The 26,978-nt window shown below is 37.1% G+C and overlaps 1 protein-coding gene across 2 annotated transcripts in view; it reads left to right on the plus strand.

Moving 5' to 3' along the window:
- MAP4K3 (mitogen-activated protein kinase kinase kinase kinase 3) overlaps positions 1-26,580 on the plus strand; it is a 192,288-nt gene extending 165,708 nt beyond the window's left edge. For both annotated transcript variants that reach the window (XM_080813394.1, XM_080813393.1), the window contains 10 exons: positions 4,914-4,974; positions 5,057-5,174; positions 9,401-9,459; positions 10,477-10,580; positions 14,968-15,139; positions 18,075-18,143; positions 18,228-18,320; positions 21,538-21,608; positions 24,448-24,503; positions 25,151-26,580. In XM_080813394.1, coding sequence (XP_080669520.1) covers positions 4,914-4,974; positions 5,057-5,174; positions 9,401-9,459; positions 10,477-10,580; positions 14,968-15,139; positions 18,075-18,143; positions 18,228-18,320; positions 21,538-21,608; positions 24,448-24,503; positions 25,151-25,238 — 891 coding nt within the window. In that variant the 3' untranslated portion in view covers positions 25,239-26,580. The remainder of the gene's footprint in view (positions 1-4,913; positions 4,975-5,056; positions 5,175-9,400; positions 9,460-10,476; positions 10,581-14,967; positions 15,140-18,074; positions 18,144-18,227; positions 18,321-21,537; positions 21,609-24,447; positions 24,504-25,150) is intronic.
- The last annotated feature ends 398 nt before the right edge of the window (positions 26,581-26,978 follow it).

Genomic DNA, 26,978 nt, shown 5'->3' on the forward strand with positions numbered 1-26,978 from the left:
TTTGTCCGGTCCTGAGGACACATTCGCAGGACTAGTCCTTGCCCTGCAGGACCTCATGATGTAATAGAGAAGGAGATGTGGCAGTCACTGTAACACTCTGCTGTCACCTTAGAAGTGAGCACAGGTCGAGGCCACAGAGGTGCAAGTCACTAGCCCCTCCTCTGGGCAGGTGAGAAGAGACCATTCATGACAATGAGCGGAAGCTTCCCAGACAGATAGAGGGTAAATATGAAGGCGTGGCATTGTGAATCAGCATGGCAAGGATGGGGAGCCGTGAACAGTCTGACTGGAGTATAAGATAACTGCAGCATAGGAACAGTAGATGGACGTGGGTGGGGAAGGCAGCTGCCAAACCCCTGAGCTTGTGCACCATGCTGATGACCAGGTCCGTGTTTTAGAACTATCTGCAGTGTCATGAGAGATGGCAGAAGAGATTTTGGTCAAAGGGTGAAGAAGTGTTTAGTCGGGGCAGAAGTGGAGAGGACAGAAAGGGGTTTGGAATTGTATGGGGACGTTGGTTATTGTCCCAGTGACTGGGAGAAGCTTTTGGCATTTAGCAGCCAGGGGCCAGCAAAGCTAAACAACCTGCAAAATGGTAATGAGGGTGTTAGTAGCCGATACCTATATAAAACTTACTGGGGGCCAGATGCTGTATTTACATTTTTTTTTAAAGATTTATTTATTTATTCCAGAGAGAAAGAGAGAGAGAGAGAGGAGGGGCAGGAGGAAAAAATCTCAAGCAGACTCCCGGATTAGCGGGGCTCAATCCCATGACCCATGAGATCATGGCCTGAGCTGAAACCAAGAGTCAGATGCTCAGCCAACTGAGCCACCCAGGCACCCCTGCCAGATACTGTTTTTAACGTAATTAACTTACTTAATCTTCACAACAACTCAAAGATAGATACCATCACGGATCACATTTCTGTTGAGAAATCTGAGGCACGGAAGGGATTAGTAACTTTCAGAGATCGCACAACTATTAAGTGGCTGAACTGGGTGGGATATGAACCCAGGCCAGCTGGCTCCAGAGGCTGTATCCTTAACTACTTCACCACAATGCCTCCCCCACCTGTGTGGCTCCTGTGGAGAAACACCAGACCTAGAGAAAGACTAAAGAGCGGGAACTGGCATATTAAATGACCTCTTCAATATGGAAGCTCAGGAAAAATCTTGGTTGACTCCAAGTCTCCAGCTAGTGAATGACAAGTACCACCTGTCAGGGTATCATGTGCAGAAGGGGAAGTAGGTTTGAAGAGCATGATAGTGCATGAAGTTTGGTCACACGGAGTTTTGGGTGCCTGTGGGATGTATAACTGATTGTCCATTATCAATATAAATTGATTACAAATACAACGGAGAGAAAAAATCTGTAAGTAATGGTATTTTCTTCATAACCAAACATTTCCATCTTTTCTCATTGCAGCATTTTTTTTAAAGATTTTATTTATTTATTTGACAGACAGAGATCACAAGTAGGCAGAGAGGCAGGCAGAGAGAGAGGAGGAAGTAGGCTCCCTGCTGGGCAGAGAACCCAATGTGGGGCTTGATCCCAGAACCCTGGGATCATGACCTGAGCCAAAGGCAGAGGCTTTAACCCACTGAGCCACCCAGGTGCCCCTCATTGCAGCATTTTTTAATTAGATTTTCTAACAAGATCCTAAACTGTATCATATACTGTAAATCTTTCAATCTGGATGGAAGTGGTATATAATGAGGTGGCTGAAAAATATTAGGAACTAGAGAAAAATGGGAAGGGTCTTATATAATTGTACTTATAATTACTAATTGTAATAATTAGTAAATAATTCAAAGGTAATGATATTTTTCTTGGATATAATAAGATATTTAAAAATCACCTTATAGGTAACAATATTAATTGTAAGGAACAAGGCTAACTTCATGCATAGGTGGGGTAAGCATTTGTTCGCCTAATTCAAGGGACTGTTAAGTGAAGGTGCCTACCAGCCCCATCTAGTCCCAGTCTTCAGGAAGTCCCCTCCTGAGATGCTTCAGCACTGGAAACTACACTGTTTGAATAATATAGTCTGAGCTACACATGCCCTACAAAGTGAAACCTTTTCCCTTGCAGAGAAAGCCTTTGAAAAGTAGGGAATGGGAATATATGTGTTGCAGAGTTTTTTTATTTTGCTATGAAATTATTAGGTGGATTTTCTCTGTTCTCTAGAGGAAAGAGACCAGGTGGCATGAGTCTGTTAGATAGGGGAAGATGCTGGAAGGAGAGGAAATGACATCAAACAGGGTCCTGATTTTTTTATCTGCTTTGATTACTTGTAGCTAACACTCACTGGGTGCTCGGCATATGCCAGTCTTCCACGCCCTTTTCTTGTTTAATCACTACAGCCAACTCTGTTAGGTATGGGTGCTCCATTTTACAAATAAGAACACTGACTCAGAGATCACATTATTCAAAGTCACAGTCACTGAGAAAGCAGGTACCTGAGTCTGCAAACTATAGAACCTACTCTTCTTAACTACTGTATACCTTCATTAAATGGATTATTTCACCCAGAGCCTACTTTGCTAGAGGAACTCAACATTAGAAATCTAGAAAAGCTTTAGCGTTTTATTAAATGTGGCTAAAAACAAAAATCCAGTGCGAAATCCACTTAATAAAACTTTGCATAAATACTTTTTCATTGTCCCTGTGTTTATTATGCGAGGAGTTTTTGTCTTGCCCTGGTACTTTGTATGTTTGTATTAAACAAGCTAACTCACTTACATTTACAAATAAATCATCTCACAATAGACCATAGATTTAATACTAGAGAAATACTTTTGATGGTTTTTTTTTAATGAAGATAAACCCAGTTCAAGACAGTATTAAATATAAAGCAACTTTTTGCCAGGTGCCTGGATGGCTCAGTTTGTTAAGTGGCTGCCTTCAGCTCAGGTCATGATCCCAGGGTCCTGCGTTTGAGTCCCGCATCGGGCTCCCTGTTTGGTGGGGATTCTGCTTCTTCCACTGCCTCTACCTGCCACTCTGCCTACTTGTGCTCTCTGTCTCTCAGATAAATAAAAATCTTTAAAACAAAACAAAAACAGTTTTTGCTACTTTGATAACATACTGCTATATGGCTTGTAATAAGTCACTGCCCCTCATTCTGCCTAATTTTCTCAATGTAGCCAATGAATTCCCAATTCTATTGTGAATTTTTTATGACTAGCATAAAATAGGAAATGTTTATGTCATTTCAGTCTGAGACACAGCTATAGACACATTTTTCAAAATTAAAAACTATGGGGCACCTGGGTGGCTCACTGGGTTAAGCCTCTGCCTTCGGCTCAGGTCATGATCTCAGGGTCCTGGGATCGAGCCCCGCATCGGGCTCTCTGCTCAGCAGGGATCCCGCTTCCCCACCCCGTCTGCCTGCTTCTCTGCCTACTTGTGATCTTTCGCTCTCTGTCAAATAAATAAATAAAATCTAAAAAAAAAAAAAAAAACAACAAAACAAAAAAACAAAAAAAAATTAAAAACTATGGCAAAAATTCAGCATAGAGAACATAGTCAATAATATTGTAATAACATTGTATGGAGAAAGATGGTGACTACAGTTTAACTGTGGTGAGCATTGGATAATTATAGAATTGTCAAATCACTATTTTGTGCACCTGAAATTAATACAATGTTGTATGTCAACTGTATTTCAATAATAATTCTTTTTAAAACTATATTGCCATGTCTTATTTGTTTGGAGAAATTAGATACTTTATGTGAGTATATTTTGCAAATAAAAGAAACAATCAGATTTTATATGAAGTAGCTTTTACTTTGTTCTTTCCCTTTTATTATTACCTTTTCTCCTTTAATTATCCAGGGGCATCATTGTGACTTTGTGCTTTAATAAAGTAAAGCCCTTAGAGGCCTTGGTATGTTTCATTTGTCCCTTCATTCTCTCCCTTCCCTGCCCACATCCCAATCTGTTTTGGAGTAACTGAGTAGGAGCTGCCAGAGCAAACCCGGCGCTCGGGCTTGTTAAATCAGAATGCTTCATTATATTCATGAGTGGCTCTCAGACATCAGTATGCCTCAGAATCATGTGGAGGGGCTGGTTAATACTAAATTGCTGGGCCCCCTTTCAGAACTTCTGCTGCAGTATGTCTGGGGTGAGGTCCAAGAATTTGCATTTCTAATAAATGCCCCCGTGATGCTAATAATGCTGATGTGGATGGAGGGACCACCTTGAGAACCACTGGGCTTCATAATAATATGTATTAATGAGAGCAATTACGTTTTTCCTTCAAAGAATATGGACTGTATTCCATGGATTCCCTTGTTTTTGCCCTAAATACTAATCACTTTCAAACTTCCGGAGCTGCCTGTCAGTTCTTATGGACTGTGTTTCAGAAATGAATTCCATATCTGTATTCTTAATTATTTGTACATTTTCATCATCTTCCCTCAACCTTTTTTCCTCCATACCTGGTGTTTCAATACCCTATGTTCCACGGCACCGTGATTCTTTTTTGTGTCTCTTCTGCTAGAGAAGCTGGGCATGTCTATATGCCTAGATACGAAAGTATCTAGAAAAGTACACAGGGAAGTTAATTATTTAACCCCAGAACCAAAATAAAGGAATAGACATTTGGAAATGTCCTTTCTCCCTTTGCAGTTTGGGATTATATAGTTCTTAACCATGAGGGAGACTGGAACTAATCTTATCATGTTGAGGCTTAGGTAATGAAATTATATCGCTGATTTACTTATTTTTCTCCCTTATAAATATCATCTTGTTTTAAATGTCTTCTAAAATGAATGTCTATTAAAAATAAATTTCTTTTTTAAGACTAGCCCATTGATAAAACAGGTTACATAGTTAATTATGTACATATTTATGTTACTATTTTATCTGTTATCTTTTGTAAACTTTGCACTTTTTTTTTTAAACCAGCTATTCCCCCGAAGGTGTACATGGTTATACGTAATGAACAATTGCTTACTATCAATATCTGGTAAGTCTTACTTTTTACATATCTTATAATTATTCCTATTTATGTTACTAGCTTTTATTATCATGGTTATTTTTCTTTACAGGTAAAGCTTCTCAGCTTTATTCCCATAATTTACCAGGGCTTTTTGATTATGCAAGACAAATGCAGAAGTTACCTGTGGCTATTCCAGCACACAAACTCCCTGACAGGATACTGCCAAGGTAACTCTACATTTACTTATGTGTCATCCTTAGGGGTAATATGTTATTTAATTCTAAATAACAGTTATACTACAGAAATTGAAAAAAGCACTCAGTTTGGGTTAGTAGAAATCATGTGTAATGAGAAAACTGTGAGAGGTAATATATTTTCACAAGAACTGGAAGCACCTCTAGAATTTTAAAACTGATTAGTGTTTTTTATAAGGTTAAAACTAATTTTTTTCTATGATTTGCTAGTAATTTTCCATCCCATACAGTGCTTTTGACATACTGTGTTAATTTGAATAAAGTGAATTTTTTTCAAAGTACAGTTTCTAAACTTAGAAAATCAAAATGATTTATTAAATCAAGGTTTTCACATTAGAAGATAATTACTTGGGAATTGAGGGGTTTTGCTTTTCTACTTTCAGGAATTTTTCATTATGCTCTCTCTTCCTTTGGTTATTATCATGTTGTGCCTCATTTGTTGACCAAAAGGTCTTTGGAGTCTAGTATAAATTGTATTTTAAGAAAACATTGTACTGTAGCCATTCTTCCTTTATCATCTCAGTTGTAGAACAACTAATCTACACCCTTGGCTTTCAAGTACCTTGAAAAACTGTTGTTCTCAATTGCTGAGTTTACAGTAGAGTTAAAATTTGCCCCATTATGCAAAAGACTTTAAACTTAACCTTTTTGATGAAAATCATTTAAAAATTATACTTCTCTTCTGTCTTCTTAAAAGATTACATTGAGTTTAACTGGATCTTTTCATGATGATTCAGAGTTGCAACTCTGGACTTGATTTATGATACTTACATTATAATATCTACAACTGAAGTTAGCTATTACCAGCCCCAAGAATGGGGTCAGGGAGTTTCTTTCTTCAGATAGTGTTTGTCTGTCCCTGTTTTTCTCCCAGCTGCCACTTGGTGCTGTTGATTTTCTCTCTTCTTATATAGCACATCTCCATCTAGTTGTCTAACTTGATAATCCTAAATTCCTCTGGCCATGGAAACTGACCACCAAGCTTTTAAAGTATATGTAAGAAAGGCACCTGGCTGGCTCAGTAGTTAAGTGTCTGCCTTCAGCTCAGGTCATGATCCCAGGGTCCTGAGATCGAGTCCTGCATCAAGCTCCCTGCTCACTGGGGAGCCTGCTTCTCCCTCTCCCTCTGCCGCTCCCCCTGCTCATGCTCTCTTTCTGTCAAATAAATGAAATCTCTAAAAAAATATATATATATGTAAGGTACAGGGGCCCTCCAAGGAGTATAAAGCACATAAGTTTTAATGTATTCACTTATTTTTATATCGTTTTGTCAGAATAGAGACATTTGGAGCTTATTTGAAGCTGTGTTCAATTTTTCAAGTTTTACTGAATATATCAGATGTGCAGAAAGTTTCCTAGTATACACATGAGACAGAATTGAATGATGTATTACCTCTTCCTTTAAGGAATTTCCGTAGAAGAAGATGCTGCCTCTAAGAGTACTTTAGATCTGGGCTGTTATGTCACGTAACTTTGTGATAGTCAGACTTCAGTGTTAGTAACACTCAGCAGTGTGTCCTTCTCACTTTCTCCAGTTTTTGTTATCGAGAAGTCAGTTGTTGTAAAATCTACTCTCAGTTCTCTCATTTACTGGCTGGAAATCTGAGAACTTTTTTTGCATGATAAAATTTTGTGTGTTTATTAGTACCAACTCTTCTACTGTAAAGTGAACACTAATTAAACTTCCTTTGAGCATCTTGTAATGTCCTGTGGTTCTCATTATAAATCTAGGTACTCACTGTCTGGTACAGTAAAGCTGCTTTAGTAAAGAGTAGGCTTTGGGATCTAGTTAGACTTGATAAATCCTGCCGTGTTCACTTAGTAGGTTTGGGACCTTGAATAAATTAAACAACCTCTCATCTGTAAAATGGAACCAGTATACCTATCTTGTAAAGTTGTTTTTAAAATGATAAATTATGTATGTATAGTATTTGCCGTGGTTTCCGGCACCTAGTAGTGCCGGAGATCTTAGTAAGATCTCTTACTAAGCAGATCTGTTGTCGTCATTGTTAGGCATGGTAATTTGAACTATGTCTGTAACGTAACCTAAAATAGCTTATAATAAATAGACTGAGAATGTTGGTTCTTTTCGGATTCTAGTTAGCTCGGTGCTGGTAAATAAATTTTACTGCCTTATTGTAAAATCATGACTTAAAAGTAAGGTAAGTCTATATAGATCACTGGAGAAAATTATAAAATTTTGATAATATTTTGGTGTGCTGCTCACAGCTGTTCTGAGTAGTTTCATTATTGTTAACCCTCAGTTGTACTTTGATTGTTGTAGTTGATCTTGTATTGACTGCGTAGTATTCTTTACAGTCTTTTAGAACCTTGCAGTCAGTTAATCCTCCTGGGTTTTGACAGATTCAGTAACTTAACCCCTTAAGTAACCTTGGGACCCAGGGGACAATTTCGTAAGTGCGGACCGGGAGCATTAAGTTTGTTGCAGTGGAAATCTATCAAGACCTTGATTCAGATTTTTTTTAAACCCTAAAAAGCACTTTGGTTCAAGCAGTTTACTTAATTTAAAGGTATGGGGAATTTTTGTTTTGTTTTAAGCTATATGAAGTTTCACTATATATAAGGGGTATTTTTATAAATATTAATGTAATGCATTAATTGGAACATGAAACTCTTCCCAATATTAATGTAGTTGACGGGAACAATAGGTGCTTTAACCCAAAATTTGAAATCAAGGTATTCTAGATCATCATTGTCATTTAGTGCCTCAGTATCTAATGAATTTGTCATTGTTTAGGTACCATAATATTAACAAAATTCTAATTCACACAGATAATGTACTTACAAGTGGTGACATTTTAACAGCTTCTGTTGCAAGCTCAGAATACTTTTTAGTGAAACTGATCCAGAATTATAAAAGAGAAGTAGATTTCTTTTTTCGAAGTTGAATCACTATGAACACTACAGTTAGACTTAAGACACTAGATTAGAATTCTTTCTTCCTAGAATTGCTAACTGTATGACCTTGAGGAAATTATTAAATCTAACCCTCAGATTTCTGTGTGTGACCTATCTCGTGGCATTATCAGAGGGACTGACACAGAACATGTGAAATTCATGGCAAACAATAAGGTCTTATTTGTAAATGTTAGCAATAGTTATTAAAGATTTTTATAAATATAAACATCAGCATATAAAACATATTAAAAGCTAAAGTTACAATACCTCAGCATTATATGCTTGGTTATTACTCAGCTGCCAATAGTACGGTGACAGGAGCACCCATCAAGATTATTCTGAGCTTGTTTGGAATGGTATTGAGCATCACATGCATGCTTTACTATTTTATTACCAGCAAAGCATAGCTCTGTTTTGTTTTGTTTTGTTTTGTTTTGTTTTGTTTTGTTTTGTTTTAAAGACATGCAGAGCAATGACATCTAATCTGTGGCACATTTACAGTTGTAAAAGAAGTTTAAATATGTGTACAGAAATGGGGAAGTATAATTTGACATTTGCACAACCTTGCACTAACAGTCTGTTTTATCAACTTTCATTATAAAAGACATTTGAGTTTATGTATATTTTTTTAATTTTAGTTTTAAAAAATAATTTTAAATGGATTTTTACATACTAAGTTTGAATCAGATATTTGCAGAACCCCTAAAGGACCTTTGCCAGAAAATCTATATCCCATTCTTCCTGAGTAGAGAAATAAAAATGTCTTTTTAAAAAGTTCTTAAAAATTGTTTTAGTGGTAAGACAACATTTTACATAGTTTCAGCTTATTATATGTGCTAAAAATATATTGCCTCAGTTTATGGCTTATCTTTTTACTTTCTTAGTGGTATCTTTTGGTAAACCAAAGTTTATATTCAACAAATTCATTCAACAAATTGCCACCTGTAGTTTATGGTGGTAGGGATCCATCCATGAACAAGTATCAAAGTTTATTAATATTTTCCTGTATAATTTGTCCTTTTTGCATTTTTTTAAAGAAATCCCAAGGTCTGTTCTTCTAAATCTATTTATAGTCTTATTTTTCCATACTTCAATAAATCCTTAATCTACTTGGAATTGGTTGGAGGAGGGATGAGAAACAGATCAAATGTATTCTTATTTTTAATAGATGACCTAGTAGATTTAACAACTCATCCTTTCTGCACTGATCTGTAATGATACCATTATCATATACTAACTTCACCTACATGTGTTATATATTCATTTTCATTTACATTTAGGAAATTTGCTGTATCAGCAAAAATCCCTGAAACCAAGTGGTGTCAGAAATGTTGTGTTGGTAAGTAAACTGTTCCATAACATGTAGCTCTCCTGCTTTGCAGAATAGGTAAGAAAACAGTGTGAGGCTCGTTTTTAAATCTAGTATAAAACAGTACTTCCCCAGGGCATTCTGCCAGTTATAGTTTATTTTTCCCCCTTAAGTAAAACAAATGTCTTGGCCATTCAGTCTCCATGTAAACAAAACCTAATATAGTACCTTGCACGTAACAGTTGTTTTGCAGATAATTTATTGACTGGATAAATGGAGAAAGTAGGATGACTTTTATTACAGCACTTTATCATACCCTGTTCTCCAGGGGTCCTGCTCCTTATCCACTCACATGCTGCTCGGTAATGGCTTAAGAGACTGTATTTATTCATTCAGCGTATATTTTCATGCCTTTAATATGTAAAACCTTATGCCTGTGTCTTGAAAGTTGTAGTCTCCCTGTTCACACACCACGATCCTAAAGTCTTCTTCCTCCCCCATCACAACCAGCTGTTTTATTTGCATGTGGCAAAAGCAAAAAAGAGTTTCCTTGCCTTGCCTTAAAAACCTCTGAGGCTTTATTACTTGTAAACCTGTATTTGGAGAGTTGAGTAGTAATGTCTTCATGTCGCTAGAACCAAAGCATCACTGCCTCTGAACATTACCACCAAAAGCACCCTCAGTCACCTGTCCCTCGGTGTGCCATAGTCTCTCAGTTTGGCGGCTTCTCCCCAGATGTACTGTGGAGCCTTCCTTCGGGATCTTGTTGCCGCACTTAATCTCCCTGCTGCCATATGTGAGACCTAAAATCTTTTTTCCCACCGCCAGACCCCATAATAACCACCTGTTTCGTCTGTGCGTAAGACAAAAGTCCTGCTCGTGGTGGAGGAGGTTCCAGCTCTTACTGCAAATGTTTTCACCCTGCAGTCTAATTAAGAAATTGAACTCCGGCCAGCTATTGTTCATTTGTGTTCAGAGCATGCGACTGCTGTTGTTAGGACTTTCTGTATGATAAGAGAACTTACATATACTTTTTTGCCTTGACAGTGCGAAATCCTTACACAGGCCATAAGTACCTATGTGGGGCACTTCAGACTAGCATTGTTTTATTAGAATGGGTTGAACCAATGCAGAAATTTATGTTAATTAAGGTAAGCATGAAAAGCAACCTCAGTCATTCTTAGTATAAAAGCTTCATTAAGTTAATTTTCCTGTTCTTTCAAAAAAACAAAAAAACATTTTTTCTTTTTTCCCCGTTTCTTCTCAAGCTAATTTCATGACTTTGTTTTGTGTGGCAGGGTAGTGAAAAGCTGCCTGACTGTAAGGAAATCAGTTGGCCAGATAGAAGTTTTAGAAGAGACTAGAAAAATAGTTCAGGGAAATGGCAGTAGGAGTGAGAAATAGCCTCTCACAGACAGTCTTGTGTCCAGAACAGGAGGTGTGAAGAAGCAGTGGGGTGTTGTTTGAATATATTCTCTGGTTGACCCACTCCATCACAGAGAAACAACCTACAGGTTGGCATTTGGCTTAAGAGGACTAGAGCTAACTATAGAGAGAGGGAACTTATTTATTTGAGTTCTGTGCTTAACTGTTAATTTGCCCAGGCCTTCCCATATGTGGGTTGTTTTGGGGGGATTTTTTTGTGTGTGTGCCTAAGTTTCTCTAGAATCTTTAATTAACGAATGTTCTTTAAAATATTTAATATTACTCAGCTGTAACTTAAAATTGGAGGAAAAACTAATAAAATGGTTCACTCACACTGGGGAAATACCAAATGAATTTTTTAAAGCTGATTTCTTTGCTATTTAATATAAATTAAGTAGTCTTGTTTCCTGAGCATATGAGATCTCCCTGGAACTTGGGGGTCAGAATATAATTGGAGTGGATTCTTCCTTAATTTTACAATACAGAATTAAGGTATTTAAAGTATTGGATTCCTGTTATTTAAATTTCTATAAGTGATTAAGGAATCTGGTTTTAATTTCATACCACTATTTATTAACCTCAACATTAAGTACGGCTAAAGAAATGGAAAAATAGCTTCAAGAGATTTGAACCCATTGAGGTGCTATTGCCACAAATCACTGAAACAAAAATTGTTTAAACCAAAAGCTGAAGGGGAAAAGTAAGTAACCGTATAAACTGTCTACAGCAGAGCTTCTGGATACAGCCCATTTATGGCAAAAAACTGTTCTCTTCTTAGCTCCTCTTTGTTCTTGCCTATTTGACAAAAGCACACCTTCTCCTAGATGGGAGTGGTCAAGTGCACACCGTTTGATTTTTCTGCAACTCTTCCCTTTCCTGTCTTCTTCCTACCTTTCCCCCTTTAGTCTGCTTTAGATATATCCTCTCTATTCCTTTTCATTCCTAACCTCTGTCAGAATGAAAAATAATTTCATTTATATCAGTGTTCAGAGATACAGTCTGATTAAACCTAAGGATGAATGAATTTTTTGTGTTACCTGATATGTTATACCACTTATCCTAACATAACGGAAGACCATTTTCTCTGTTAAAGGGATTTTAGGTATGAAGCACATGCAAGAGAAAATATATACTTAGAAGACATGGGGAACATAAAAATTACCCATCCACATCTTCTCTTTGCCAAACTTCTGTAGTCCAGGGGAGCCTGGCTCTCACTAATTTAATGAGACCTGTTGCTAGTGTTCTAAGATACTATAAGTGACTTAGAACACAGTCTCCCTCAAGACTTCCCACCTTCCCATTTTTCTTAAACTCCCTGAGCTCTCTGTAGGCTCTTACCCTGAATCTTAACCCAATTCTCCTTCCCCTGTCTCTCTCTTCAAGATATTGTGGGTATTTTGTTTCTGTATTTGACTTTATTGTGACTAGTGTTTATGATGTTTCTATTCTACAGTCTTAAAAGATGTGTTCAAAAACATTTTCATCCTTTCTGTAGTCTTCCTTCCTCTTAATGACATTTTTGACAGTTTTTGCTTCATTAGACTACATTTTCATCAAAAGTAAAAGTTAGAAATTCAAGACCTTGCCAGCAAACAATTATGTATTTATTACAAACCAAGCACAGTGCTTTTTAACTACAGAGACAAAAAGAAGATATAGTCACTGGCCTCAGGGACCAACACCATTAGTAATTGGATTTAGAGCTCTTAGACAGGAGTTCTCTTCTGTTAATGACTTAACAATACATTATTAGAAGCTAAATAGAATTATTCACAATCTCTTGGTTTTCTTATTTGCTGACAAAAAAAAAAAGTTGAGCAGAGGCATTGTTTCCTGTTTTACTGCTCTTATCACATTTCAAAGAGAATTATTTTTAAATATTTTGCCTTATTAAAAATCTGACTGATTTTAGGCAAAGCCTATTTCCCAGGTAATGAAAGAGCTTCTAGAGAGGGGGTTTGATGAGAAGTGTCTATAGCCATGAAGTGGAGCTGGTCTGGCAGTCCCAGGGAAGGAGGGGATATGGATGGGAGCAGCAGGTGCACAGAGAGCTTCACCTTCTAGGTGCGAGGACCGCATTGTATTTTCTACTACTTTGAGAATAGTAGTTATGGTAGCCCCAATTCACCTGTTTCTTTGCTCCAGACTTCATTATCTTTAGAATTTACGAGTTGCTAGATTAGAGAATAAATTCAGTAGCTTTGTTAAATACTAATAATGCTAACCTTTTGGGAAATAAAATGAAAATACGGCCCATTTATAAGAGCAACAGAAATATAAATATATTAACAGTGTGCTTATTAAAGTATGTATAAGACTTGATATTTTTTGGAAAAACAACTTTTTATTGTGAAGAATATTGCTAGCACCTTTGAACACCCCATGATTCCCCCCGACCAAGTCAGCTCCCTTACTTTCCATTTTTACTGTATAAGCACGCTCCCCTAAACATTAGAGTTAATTTTACCTGATTTTTCGACAGCATGTAAGTGGAATCATAAAGTACGTATTCATTCGTGTCTGGCATCATGTTTGTGTTGTCGTTGGGATACAGCTGTAGTCATTCATTTTCATTGCTCTAAGTTCCCATTGTGTGAATATGCTGAATATGCCGTCATTTTATCAGTCTACTGTTGATGGGCATATGGGTTACTTCCACTTTTTTGTTATTTGAACAATCTGCTGTGAACATTTTTGCATATGCCTTCTATCCACATGCATACTCATACTGTCTAGAATATATAACCAGAGCGTTATTGCAGGGCCCAGAGGAATGCGTATCTTCAACGGGAACAGATAATGTAGTTAACCTGTGTGGCTGCACTGTGTAGGTCATGCTCCAGTCACCTCGTGAGTGTTGGGTCCATGGTCAAAGGAGCGAGACTGATACAAAGCGAAGGTCAAGCAAAGCTTTATTTTGCGCCAAGCATTGAGAATCAAACTGACCGGCCAGGGCCGTCCCTTGCAAAGAGGTGACCCCTCTCTTTTTTACAGACTAGCTTTTAAGGGCAAAGGCCGTGTGGTTGCGCCTGGCCACGTACAGGTGACCAATGAGATTGTAACACAGAGAAAGCTGCAAAGTCCTGCTAGGTCACACATAAGTGACCAACTGAATTACAGTTAACCCTATAGTAGATATTTGAACTAGCCTATCACCTTGGTCAGAATTGGTGCCCAAAGGGTGGGGCCCATACTCCTTGGTAGCTAGAGAGACAGTATGCGCCCCCACTGATTGGATACCTCCACCTGGCCTGATCCACCCTTGTGTTTGGGCTTTGTTACCTGGAACTGGTTTCCAGGACTTGTTTTTAAGTAAGTTCCCTGAAGGGGGGCGGGGGCAGGGGCAGGATGGAGCTGCTCTGGCTAAATAGGCCCTTACAGTGAGCATTCGACTGCTCCTCTCCTGGTAACACTTGTTATTGTCAGTCATTTCATTTAAGTCATTCGGGTGGATATATAGAGTCTCTCATAGTTTAATTTCCTGATCACTGATGATGTTAATGGTCTCCATCTATTTTTCTAAACTTACAAAATATGAACTTATTTAGTCCCCTCGGAGCAATATAAAAATAATTTCGAAGTTATATAAAATTAAAATTGTTTACATTGTAACTGTGAGTTCGTGAATAGTCACTTGAGCTATAAGGCTAAATTTCTCTTATTTGTGGTTTTTTTCTGTCCGCTTACAAGAGGAGTGTTGCTTGCTAATCAGCATTTCAATGCTCTTACCCATGTTTGCTCCGTTGGATAAGAAGACGGAGAATAACAAGCGTGGGTGGCAGGAGGCTCTGCCACAAAGGGGTGGGCAATGCTAGGCTAGTCACCAAATTTCTGGGGCTCTGTTTCCACCTCTGAAAAGTGAGGGTTGAACAGGTGATTTATAAGTTCCCTTCCAGCCCTAATGTCCTAAAATTATGTGATTTTTGACTTAAAAAAGATTTACGGTGCTAATTTTTCTGCATATCCAAAGTTTCTGTGACAAGAAGCAATCTTTTTAGTAGAGAGTTATGTTCTGTATTTTCATAGAGCTAAAAATTCTTAATAGTGTTCTCATGAAATTATTTGGCTTTTATTTTCCTTTGTTTAAGATACTTTCGTTTCTCTCTCCAGCACATAGATTTTCCCATACCGTGTCCACTTAGAATGTTTGAGATGCTGGTAGTCCCGGAGCAGGAGTACCCTTTAGTCTGTGTTGGTGTCAGTAGGGGGAGAGACTTCAACCAAGTGGTTCGATTTGAAACAGTCAATCCAAACTCTACCTCTTCGTGGTTTACAGAATCAGGTTTGTGATTTTTACTGAATTATTAAGGCCAATATATTTGATTTTATAAGTAATAAATTTACCATATCTCTTATTAGACAGAAACAGTGCATAAAAATCCAATCTAGAATAACTTATTAAACTGGAAAAAGAGAAGATGGCTTGCTTTAAAATAGGGAATTTGTTTGAAGCATTTGAAACATCATGTGTTCCCCCAACCTGAGTGTGCATCGGAATCACCCAGAGGCTTGCTGGCCCCCACTGCCAGAGTCCTTCATTCACTAGCTTTGGAGTGGGGCCCGTGAATTTTCATTTCTGTGTATTCCCAGGTAGTGCTGATGGTGTTGATACAGCAGACACACTTTGAGAACTACACATATACATGTACGTCCAGGCCTAGAAAAGTTGATTGAAATAAAAGGAAAAACTGCATTGAGTATAGTTTATTTTCCATTATACTCCTGTAATTGATACACGGGTACTGTGCAATAACTTTAATAAATGTTTATTGATTTGTAACTAGGATATAAATTATAACTAAACAGCGATTTCTGAAATATTAGAGGGTACTTGAAAATAATTCTTTTGTATAAGTTGTTTCCTTAAACTTTGATCTGTGTTGTCCAGTGGCATAGTAGATCTTTCCTTCATAGTATCTTAGGAAATATTTCCAGTTAATGGGCTTTTTACAGAAATTTGGTGATAGTTGAAACCTTCAATTTTGTTGCTGTAGTCAGTACATTAATAAAACTTGTGTTTCATGGTAAATAAATCTGATTGAACTTTTACACTTTTAAGAAAGTGACCTGAACAATCTTTTTTTTCTTATGTTTAAAGCACTGTGTTTATTACAGAGGTCTTTTTGATGTTTTTCCCTTAAAAATAACATTGTACAATGTTTTGCTATAAAATAGTGGCTGTTTTAGAAGGCACTTTTTATGTATTTAGAGAATCGGGGGGAGGGGCAAGAGGGAGGCGGGCAGTTAGGGAAAATCTTAACTGGGCGCTGTGTGCAGTGGAGAGCCCCACGCAGGGCTCTATCTCATGACCTGAGATCATGGCCTGAGCCAAAATCAAGAGTCACACTTAACTGACCAAGCCACCCAGGTGCCCTTAAAAGGCAGTTTTTAAAGGTTTTGCAGAGGCCCTTTGTCAGTGTCTTTGGGTTCTGAGGGAAATATTAAGAAGCCAGTTTGGCAATAAATACTGATTTGTCAGGAGTTTGTTGGAAGCCTGAATGTTCACAGGAGAGAAACTAAGTGTTGAGGCTTTTTTGGCCGTGACAAACACATTCACAAAAACCTAGAAACAATTACATGACTTACTGAAGCCCAGGACACTTGAAAGAGCTTTCCTTTAAGGATACATTGTTGAAGGGAAACATGGTTGGCCCCTGGCAACATATGTGGCTTCTGTAGCTCCCCCAAATTGTACTGCATTCTCCCTTAGACACCCATCTTCCCTTTCAGACAGCAGGTGCACTCCTGCTTTCCTGATCTCTTCTTCCCTCTTTAATAGGAAGGCATTGTTGGGTGACTGGTACTTAAGTGTTAGTGAGTTTCAGTTAATGCATTTCTCTTGAGCATTTTAATTTTAAATCCTTTTCTACTAATTGTTAAATGAAGGGCTTAATCTCTGTGCAAAAGAATTTTATACAGCTGTGGGTACCTTCCTTCTTTGGAATTTTTTATTTCATTCTCTTAACGTAAGGAAATCCCTTTATTAGAGGTTAAAAATGGTAAGTATAACTCATCTCTGGTTTTGAGATGATGCGATAAAAAAAATTGAGTGAGAGAGAAAGTATAGTTAGACTTTAGAATCATATGAAATTCTAAGCCGTGGTTTCCTAAACTCTGCTGCAGTTAGAATCTACCTTTGGAAGCTTTTAAAACTTTCTGATGCCTCAAGTCATACACACCTCCAATTAAATAGGAAAATCTAGAGGTGACAGGTAGGCATCAGTATTTTTTAAAGATCTCTAGATAATTCCAGTGTTTGGTAACTAAGTGATATAAGCAGTTAGTAAAAACTTATTTTACTGACTTTCTCTCTGGTGATACTACACTGGCTTCCTGAACTGAAGTAGATTGTATATATACGTTCAGATTGTTAATTTTCACCATGTCTATAAGAGCTACAAAGATCGGATTTGCAGGAGGCCTATTCCATATTCTTTCAGCTCTGGTTGGTTAGAGAAGTACCAGGTCTAAAACACATTTGAACGTCTGAAATATGGCAGTCCTTGCTGGGATGGCCTAGGACAAAACACTATGGGAAGTAGAAAATGGTAGACTATAGATTATCAGACTCATTCTGCAGGAAATACAAGGCCAGAAGCAAAGGCCTATAGCTCAGCAATTTCAGTTTTGATGTTCATACGAAGTTTGGGATATCCTACTTTTCACTTTATGGCAAATCATTTAAATATTCTCAGTTTTTAAGAACTTTGATAAATCATTATAATAATAATAATACCTCTTTGCATTTTGGTAATACTTCACACTTCTCAAAATACTTCAGTTTTAATTCATTTGTACTTGAAATAATTTGTTTGACTCTCATTCATTCACTCAATAAGTATTTATTGCACATGGTGCTGGGCACTTCCATATAGAAATGTACAAATCCTAGTTCCTGGCCTTCTGAGCCTAACAGCAGAAATCATTCATAACCGTAATGTGGAAGATTAGACTCCTGATTTCACATAATAATGGAAATAATGACATCACCAGCAGGAAGGACGACGGTTACAACGGTCAGCCCTCCACCAAGTGCTCACTTCGTTTAGTGCCACATTGGAGTTTAGACCCAAACAGCCTTGCTCAACTGCTGCACATGTATAACTAAAAATTTAAATCCATTTCCAATTCAGTGATGTTCAGAATTCTTGTTTTTACATCTCTGTGCTTTCAGTGTTACTTTATGTATAAGTTCATTGAGTTTGTTTGTGTTACAGATAGCCCACAGACAAGCGTTACTCATGTTACGCAGCTGGAGAGAGATACCATTCTTGTATGCTTGGACTGTAAGTTTTTATTTATGAGCATCTTATTTTAACACGTTTTTTTAAATCTTAGTTTCTGAGTGACTTTTCCCCCACCTTCTTTAGGTTGTATAAAAATAGTAAATCTTCAAGGAAGATTAAAATCTAGCAGAAAATTATCATCTGAACTCACCTTTGATTTCCAGATTGAATCAATAGGTAAGTGAAAGTTTTGTATTTCTTGTTTGATTACAGCAAGAGCTGCTTAAAGTAACTTACCTGATAATTATCTGAAATTATAGAAAGATATTACTAAGGACACATGTTTTTTAAAATACAGGATATAATGAATATGAGGTCAGTAGCAGTCTTGAATTTATACATTCTGTGTAATAGTTTAATGACTGATATAATCTATAGTTAATGGTACCCTCCTTAGAGATCTGACATTTCTTTCTTTTTTATTTTTTTTAAAGATTTTATTTACTTATTTGACAGACAGATCACAAGTAGGCAGAGAGGCAGGCAGAGCGAGGAAGGGAAGCAGGCTCCCCACTGAGCAGAGAGCCCGATGCGGGGCTCGATCCCAGGACCCTGAGATCATGACCTGAGCCAAAGACGGAGGCTTTAACCCACTGAGCCACCCAGGTGCCCCGAGATCTGACATTTCAAAAGAAATAAGTAAATCTTATTTTTCATAACACAATTATGAATTCCCATTTCCTCCAAACTCCTGTAGAGTTTCCCTATAAGTACTTTAAAATTTAGGACTTATGGTACTCTCTTGTATTTTTGCTATTGTATCTGCTGATCAGAGCATTTTACACATCTCCATAAGGAGATCATGGAATCTTTCTGGCATTCTCACATTTTGTTTGACTAAAGTATTTTCTAAAAAAGGATTTCATACAGAATCAGTATTCTAAAATGATTAGATTCCAGAAGAATTAGGCAAGAATGATCATATATGAGATCGTGCTGAGAAAACGAATGAGAGCTAATTCAGTATTTAACTAGACACAATTTTTTTGGTCTTCATTATCACGGAAAGATACTTGCACCTATATACGTTGGTCGAGGGCAGGGCCAAGGGCAGATAGTTCATTTGTTTTAATCCTGGATCTGTTTTTACTCTCTCCTCCAACTAGAATGTCCCTCTGCCAGCAAGCAAATGCTAATGGTAATAATGAGGGAAATCTCTTCAAGATGTTAGAAAGGAATCCATGCTTAAAAACACATAGCCAGGGCCAAAAAGCAAGACAAAGAACAGAAACTCTTTAGCAGTATGCAGGCCTGAAGCCAACAGACATGCTGGGCTCCTGGTGATAAAGAAGACTAAAAGTATCCCACAGGATATGGGAACCAGATTCCTTGCTTGAGGTGCCTAGTAACCAAGACCCTCCCCACTAAGTCTTGATGGCTTTATAGGAGATTTTTATCTGCCCTTGAAAAAGAGAGAGGTTCCCTATCCTGTATGAACTATTTCAGATTATTGAACAAATTAGTGTTTAACACTGATACTAAAATCAAGCTAGATGAGTACAGAAAACAAAATTATCCAGTCTCATGAAAATAGATTTTGAAAAAATTTAAACAAACTACTAGCAATTAGAATTCCACATCATCAAATAATAGACTTTATCTCAGGAAAGCAAGGATGGTTCATTCAGCATCAGAAAATTTGTTTATGTAATATAGCACATTACATTTCAAAGTAAAAGGTCCCTTAATTTTTCAGTAAATACACAACACAGAAAGAAATCAAGTTATTCATGATTTAAGAAAAAACAGCTTCTTAGAAGATTAGAAATAGAAGGAAATCTTCTTCATCTAGCAAAGGTTATTAAAAAATATACATACTTCAGTGGTCAAACTCTCCCATTAAAGTCAAGAACAAGATAAGAATACCTGCTGTCCTCACATTTCAGCATCATCTTATAAGAAAAGACAAGACAAGAAAAGGAAACTATGAGGATTAGAAAGAAAAAAGTAAAAGATCCTTTTTTGCCAATATCTATATAGAATGTATAGCTCTCTAAGTAAACTACTGAACCAGTAGGAGAATTTGGAGTTGCTGGATGTGACTAACACAAATGAATAGCTTTTCAGTGTGCCAGAAATTATGAAATTTTTTATAGGAAAAAAGATCTCATTGACAATGGCAATAAAATATGTGGAAATAAATGTAATCCAAACATGTTTAAAACTATTATCTAGGAAACTCCAGATTATTGTTTAAAAACATAAAAGAACAAATGAAGAATCATACCATGTCCATGGATAGACAGACTACGAGAAAGTTTTCAGTTCTTTATAAGTTAAACCACACAGATGTTTTGTGCCACTTGATCTTAACTTATCTGAAAATTTAACTTATCTGAAAATTTAATGGAAGAACCAAATGCCAAGAATAATAAATAGTAAAATAAATAAATAAAAATAAATACTTGCCCTCCTCAGTATTGAAACTTTGACAAAGCCATAGTGATTAAGACAGTATGAGATCAACACAGGGGTAAATAAATACAACAGTGGCACTAGAAGAGAAGGCTCAGAAATGTGCCTACATGTAAATGGAAATTCACAGCATAATATGTCAGTGGAAAATGGTAGACGTTCAGCAAATGATGCTGGTACAATTGGTTATCTGCAGGAAACAAAATTGGATGTTTTCCTCACTGGATACACACAAAAATGTGTATTTAAATATGTAAATATTAAAAACAAAACTAATATTTTTATTAAGTACATATGCCTCTGTCCCAGTAATTCTTTTTCTAGAATTAGAAAATTTTGCACATGTATTCAAAAAGAGGCACAGAGTGTTTATTATAGATGGTAAGAACAAAAAACTAGAAACAACTTAAATGTTCATCAGATCACATGTATGAAAGTTGGAAACATTCAGTATAAAGTTTGATATTGTGTAGTAATAATAAAAACAGGCATGAGAATGACAGGCACCAAATTTATAACAGTAGTTATGTCAGGGAGGAAGGAAGGACTGGAATGGGATTACAGGGGGTTGTAAATGGATGCCAGCTGTATTTGGTTTTATTTAAACCAAAAGGCAAATATGGTAAAGTGTTAAGATTTGATAGTTACATGGTGGATACGTAGGTTTCTGTGCTATTTTCATATTTTTCTATATATTTAAAATACCTTACTTCAAATATTTCCATTTTATCAAAACAAAAATTTTAATAAACAAAACAATATTTTTGAAGAATTTTCTTTTTTCTTGCCTAAAAGATGAATAAAGTCTGTCTGGTATATGTATGTTTTAAATTTCAAAAGTAAAGATGCCATGTAAATATGGAATAGCTGACATTAGTTATTAAATGAAGTATTACTATGCAAGATAGAGGGACAAAATGATGCTTATTGGTTGAACTTTTGTACTATTAACAGTAACTGAGCTGTTCTTGCCTGCTAGTTTGCCTACAAGACAGTGTGCTAGCTTTCTGGAAACATGGAATGCAAGGTAGAAGTTTTAGATCTAATGAGGTAAGTAATCTTTTAAAAAATGTGTACATTAGGGTTGCCTGGGTGGCTTAGTTGGTTAAGCATCTGCCTTCGGCTCAGGTCTTGATCTCGGGGTCCTGGGATTGAGCCCCACTTCCTGCTCCCTGCTCAGCAGGGAGTCTGCTTCTCCCTCTGCCCGTCCACCTCCTGCAGCTCATGGTCTCTCTGTCTCTTTCTCAAATAAATAAATTTAAAACATCACTTGGAACAACAACATGGATGCTGATTCTTTGTCTTGAGGCACCTTTCTACTTTGTATTTCAGAAATAATGACCAGAGTGGGCTTATAGGTAAAGGATTGCACATTACTTTTCAGCCATTATGTCTCCTGTCTCTCTTAGCCTGATTCACTTGACATTTGTAAGATTCTTTGCCCCCCCCCTTTAATAATAGATACCTTGGTAGAGACATGCCAATTGTATATTCTGATTGATTTAAGATTCTATTTATTTATTTATTCATTCATTCATTCTTTTTTTTTTTTTTTTAAATTTTAGAAAAAGAAAGCATGAGAAGGAGAGGGACAAAGCATGAGAAGGAGAGAAAATCCCAGGCAGACTCTGAGTTGAGTGCAGAACCCAATACAGGGCTTAATCTCATGACCCTGAGATCATGACCTGAGCTGAAACCAAGAGTCAGGCTCTGACTGAGCCACCCAGGCACCCTGCCCCATTTCTTCCTACCTTAATTTAACTTCAGGAACAGTTTAACTCCCAGCTCCCAAGTCCTAGGACATATTCAGTTCTGATCAGCATTTCCACCAGAAAGCGCTGAGCTTACAAATGTGAGCAAGATGTGGTACTTGCCCCTAGGAATATCACAGGAAAGTGAAATCATCAGAAATTCTCCCAGGACCCCAAAACCAACCTCAGTAGTATAACTTTCACTTGAGCATTAGAGGGAAAGGAGAACCTTAGGTGCCTCAAGCAAGGAAGTAACTCACTGGTGTCCTGAACTGTCATTCTAAGCTCAGAGTATTTCTTCTAAGCACGTGGACTTTATAGCAGAGTGACCGTGAGCATGGGTTCCAGAGTTGAAACACTGAGTTTGGGTCTCCACCCTGCTGTTTTGTAACCGTAGCCGTGGCGTATCACTTAACTTCTCTTTGCCTATACTTCCCATTTGTGAATTGAGGATAACAAAATGGTACTTACTTCACTGGTTATTAAGATTAATTGAAAGGAAGCATATAATGTGCTCAGCATAATGCCCGGCATACAGTAGGTATTCAGGAAAAGAGGGGCACCTTGGTGGCCAGTCAGTAGAGCATGCATGTGACTTTGACCACGGGGTTGTAAGTTTGAGCCCCATTTGGGTTGTAGAGACTAGTTAAAAATAAGATCTTTAAAGAAAAGAAAAGAAACTTTGTAGCTAATAGGTTTCTGGTAGTTATTCCCATAAGAGGGCTTCTCAGGAAGATGTTTTAAAATCACCTGGGGGAATTGAGCAGGGAGATAAGAAGAGTCAACAACTAATAAACACTAGGCAGAGAAAGAAAGACACCGTAAGCAGGATACCAGAGAGCAGTTTAAGAAAAAGAAGTCCAAAAAAGCACCTGAGGGGCTTTTTCTTTTCTTTTCTTTTCTCTTTTTAAAGATTGTATTTATTTGAGGGAGACAGAAAGAGCACAAGCAGGCGAAGGAGCAGAGAGGAAGAAGCAGGCTCCCCGCTGAGCAGAGAGCCCGATGTGGGGCTCGATCCCAGGACCCTGAGATCATGACCTGAGCCGAAGGCAGATGCTCACTGAGCCATCCAGGAGTCCCTGAGGGGCTTTTCCAAACTGTGCTGGCAGCCCTTACTAAATACTGCTTCTCCAAAAGCGTTGTGTCCTTCTAATAGGCAAACCCTAAAACACATGGAAGATCAGTCATGGTGACCCACTGTTACTGTAGTGAGCATGTTGGATTCTTCAGGTGTGCTGGGTTCTGAAAGAGGTTGAGAATCGCTGGTGTTTCCAGAATAACTAATTGTGGAGATACTAATAGAATACTTTTAGTTTGGAAAGCAAATTGTTTTTTCAGCCTACAGAATTGTGGGGAGAAGTTACTGCCATTATAATTTGGAATGTTTTACACTCAGTAAGCAACAAATCGTGGGTTTTTCTTTCTCCCGTAGACTTATCTTTAACTCCCCAACTGGTAATGGGTCACACTGAGGACTTCTTAAAGGATATCTGCCATCAGCAAATACTATTTCAGGAGACTGGGGGAGATACGGGAAAGAAAAGTCATCTGTTGAGCTCTGCCTTCACTAGGCATTGTACCCACTGCTACTTCTGAGAGCCCTGCACAACACTGGTGCAGGGCAGAGCTTTTCCCTCCTGTTTCACAGAAGACAGAACCATTTTCAGCAAATTACTACTTGGCCCAGTGTCCTAGCCGCTAAGTGGGAGAACCGGGATTCAAATTCCAGTCTTGAGTTTGTCCCATTATACTACAGTGCAGCCTTTGAAGTAAAAGGACCAGATCTAAGTGGCTTGCTGCTGCAGTGGCTTTGCTGTCAGCATTACCAGGACCGACAGCGGTTTCTGATAAATAAATGGACTGCGTGCTTGCTTTTCCATTTTTCCCTTGAGGTTTATAATTTAGTAAGTAAATAGTTTTCCTACTCTCCTCTTTTTGATTAATTCAAAATTAGGCACCTTTTTCCTAGACTAGCAAACTAATGTGTCTGTGTGCTGACTTAACAGACTAACAGTCATGCAGGGATCCATTTTCATCTTAGGAATTACGTTTCTTTTCTGTAGAGTTATAAATTAAATGCCCATATAAAATTTTGTGCCTTTAATTCCAGAAATTAAGTTTATATTTTAATTGAACAGGTAACACAAGAAATTTCAGATAACACAAGAATTTTCAGACTGCTTGGATCTGACAGGTATGGAAAGAGGTTGTATTAAACACATAGTACTAAATGCGTTTTATAAATCCAGCATGAAACTGATTTTTTTTTCAAGGGAATTGAAATTTCTACAGTAATGTATTCAACATTGTATTTTTCACACTAAAGAATTCACAAGTCAGGAAGTTATAAAGCCTTTGAGACTGTGCCTGATCTTCTAAGTAACAGGAATATATAGATCTGTCGGTACTTATTTTGCATTAAATGTGCTGTCTAAAGTATGATTTACAGCACAAGAAAGAGGAAATACCATATGCTAACAAATAAAACTTTTTGGTTTTAGTGCCAAATAGAATTTTTGGGTTCTATTCTGATATACTTTCTGATTCTCGAACAACAGGTTGTTCTATACTTTGTGAGAATTAAGTTCCCCCAAATTATTCCAAATACAGGTTTTCCGCACCTCTGGCTCTTCGAGCAACACTGGCTGAGCCGTGGGAGATGGTGGGCAGCAAAAGTACTTCCTGGAGCTGCAACTGGTTCTTTAGTCATAGTGATTTGCAAGTCATTTTCTACCCACAAATTGAATAGCATTTATAGAGGCATAAAATGAAGAAGCAATGGAAAATGTTTCTGCTTACATTAGTTTTCAAGAATAACTTTTGTTTGTTTGTCCCCTTTAGGGTCGTGGTCTTGGAAAGTAGGCCAACTGATAATCCCACAGCAAACAGCAACTTATACATCCTGGCGGGCCACGAGAACAGTTACTGAGGACGGCTGTGCTTCGACAGCTACTGTGAGAAAAAAGCGAGCATGACTGCACCGTCATAGTCGAGTGCTTGAGGCTGTACAAAGCCGCCGTCACCGGGCTTCGGTCACTTGTAATTTATTATGGCATGAGACAAGATGGGGAGAAGTTTTGTTTTAAGTGGTATGGATAGATTTAGCGTATTGAACCACACAAGTGCTTAATTCATTGTTATGTAATCTTTGTACATACAGGCAGTATTTTTCTGTGAAACTTCATATTGCTGAAGACATACACTAAGAATTTATGTAGATAATGTACTTTTATGAGATGTACAAGTAAGTGTCTTATCTGTACAGATGTAAATGTTGATGAAAATGCAATTGGGGTTAATATTTTAAGAATTCTTAGTATATTCTTAGGTGTGGCTGTATTATAAAATGGGATGCTGGCAATGAAACCGTACATTTAACACTATTGTATTTTTATTATATGTAATTTAGTAATATGAATACAAATCTTGTAACTTTCAAAATTGTAATGGAGGCTATAATCATTTTATAATCTTGTTTTTAATTTTAATGCAAGTACACTGGTGTTTATATTTGCACAAAGTATTGATATGTGATGTATTAAGTCACAAAAGTAAGCTGTGACACTGTCAATATGCATTTGGCTCCACAACATCTTTTTTAAATGTATTTGGGTGGTTTTCTGTGTGAAACAACCCAATTAACCACCTGTTGTAGTAACTGGTCTTTTTATATTTAAGCAGAATCCTGTAAGATTGTTTGTCTGTGCTTAAAAACACACCTTCGAAAAAATTTTGAATCACAGAATAGCGGTACCATGATATAACACTGCAATTGTCTGAATTACAGTTGCACAAAGGATAAATGAGCGTTATTAAAGAGCCCACACTAAACATTTCATAGAATCACATTGAAGAACTATAACATTCCATAGAGGGGAGTGGTTCAAATTTCTAGTGAAATTTTTTACTTTGGTTGGCCTTATTTTATGATCATTTTCATATTTCTTTTGACTTAGAGTATTAACACATGGCCAAAATAATTTAGTTACTACCTCATATAAACAATATAATGGTTACTACATATCGCAGGAACTTAGTTTTGGTTTAAGGTCATTTTTGATTGCTTTTTTCCAATGGAATATGTATATACCAAGTTTTAGCAAAATGCACACTTTGGCTCTTTTTTGGTATATGTTCTTTATATTTTAATGTGGGTATATACACTAGGAACAAACTAAATTGTGATTTATGGTCTTCATTTATTTTAATTGATAATGCTTTTAAATATGTTTCTGATTGTACATAGTGTAAAATAAACATGTTTTTTAACATGCGGTTGTTCAGTAGCTTGTCATCTGGCTTAATCTCTGTATATAGTAAAACTAAAATTTATTAAGGAGAGTAACAATTTTTTAATTATTCTGCATTGAATCCTACATACCCATTCTGGTCCCTCAGATCATATTTTTATTTGATCCGTCACCTCAGTTTCATAAAGAGGTATCTTTTTTATAGACTCTTCAACTTTTTGATCAGGAAAATCAGTGAAACATTCATAGTCTTAATGGAGCAGGTGTCGGCAAACATACCTCAGCCTAATCCTGCTCACTGCCTGTTTTTGTAAATAAAGTTTTATTGGAACACCACACCACATACTTATTTATGTGTTGTCTGTGGCTGTGTTTGCACTATAGTGACAGAGGTGAGTTGTTGCAAGAAAGTCGTATGG

Source organism: Martes martes (genome assembly GCF_963455335.1).
Source record: "Martes martes genome assembly, chromosome: 9".
NCBI classification, from domain to species: Eukaryota; Metazoa; Chordata; class Mammalia; order Carnivora; family Mustelidae; genus Martes; species Martes martes.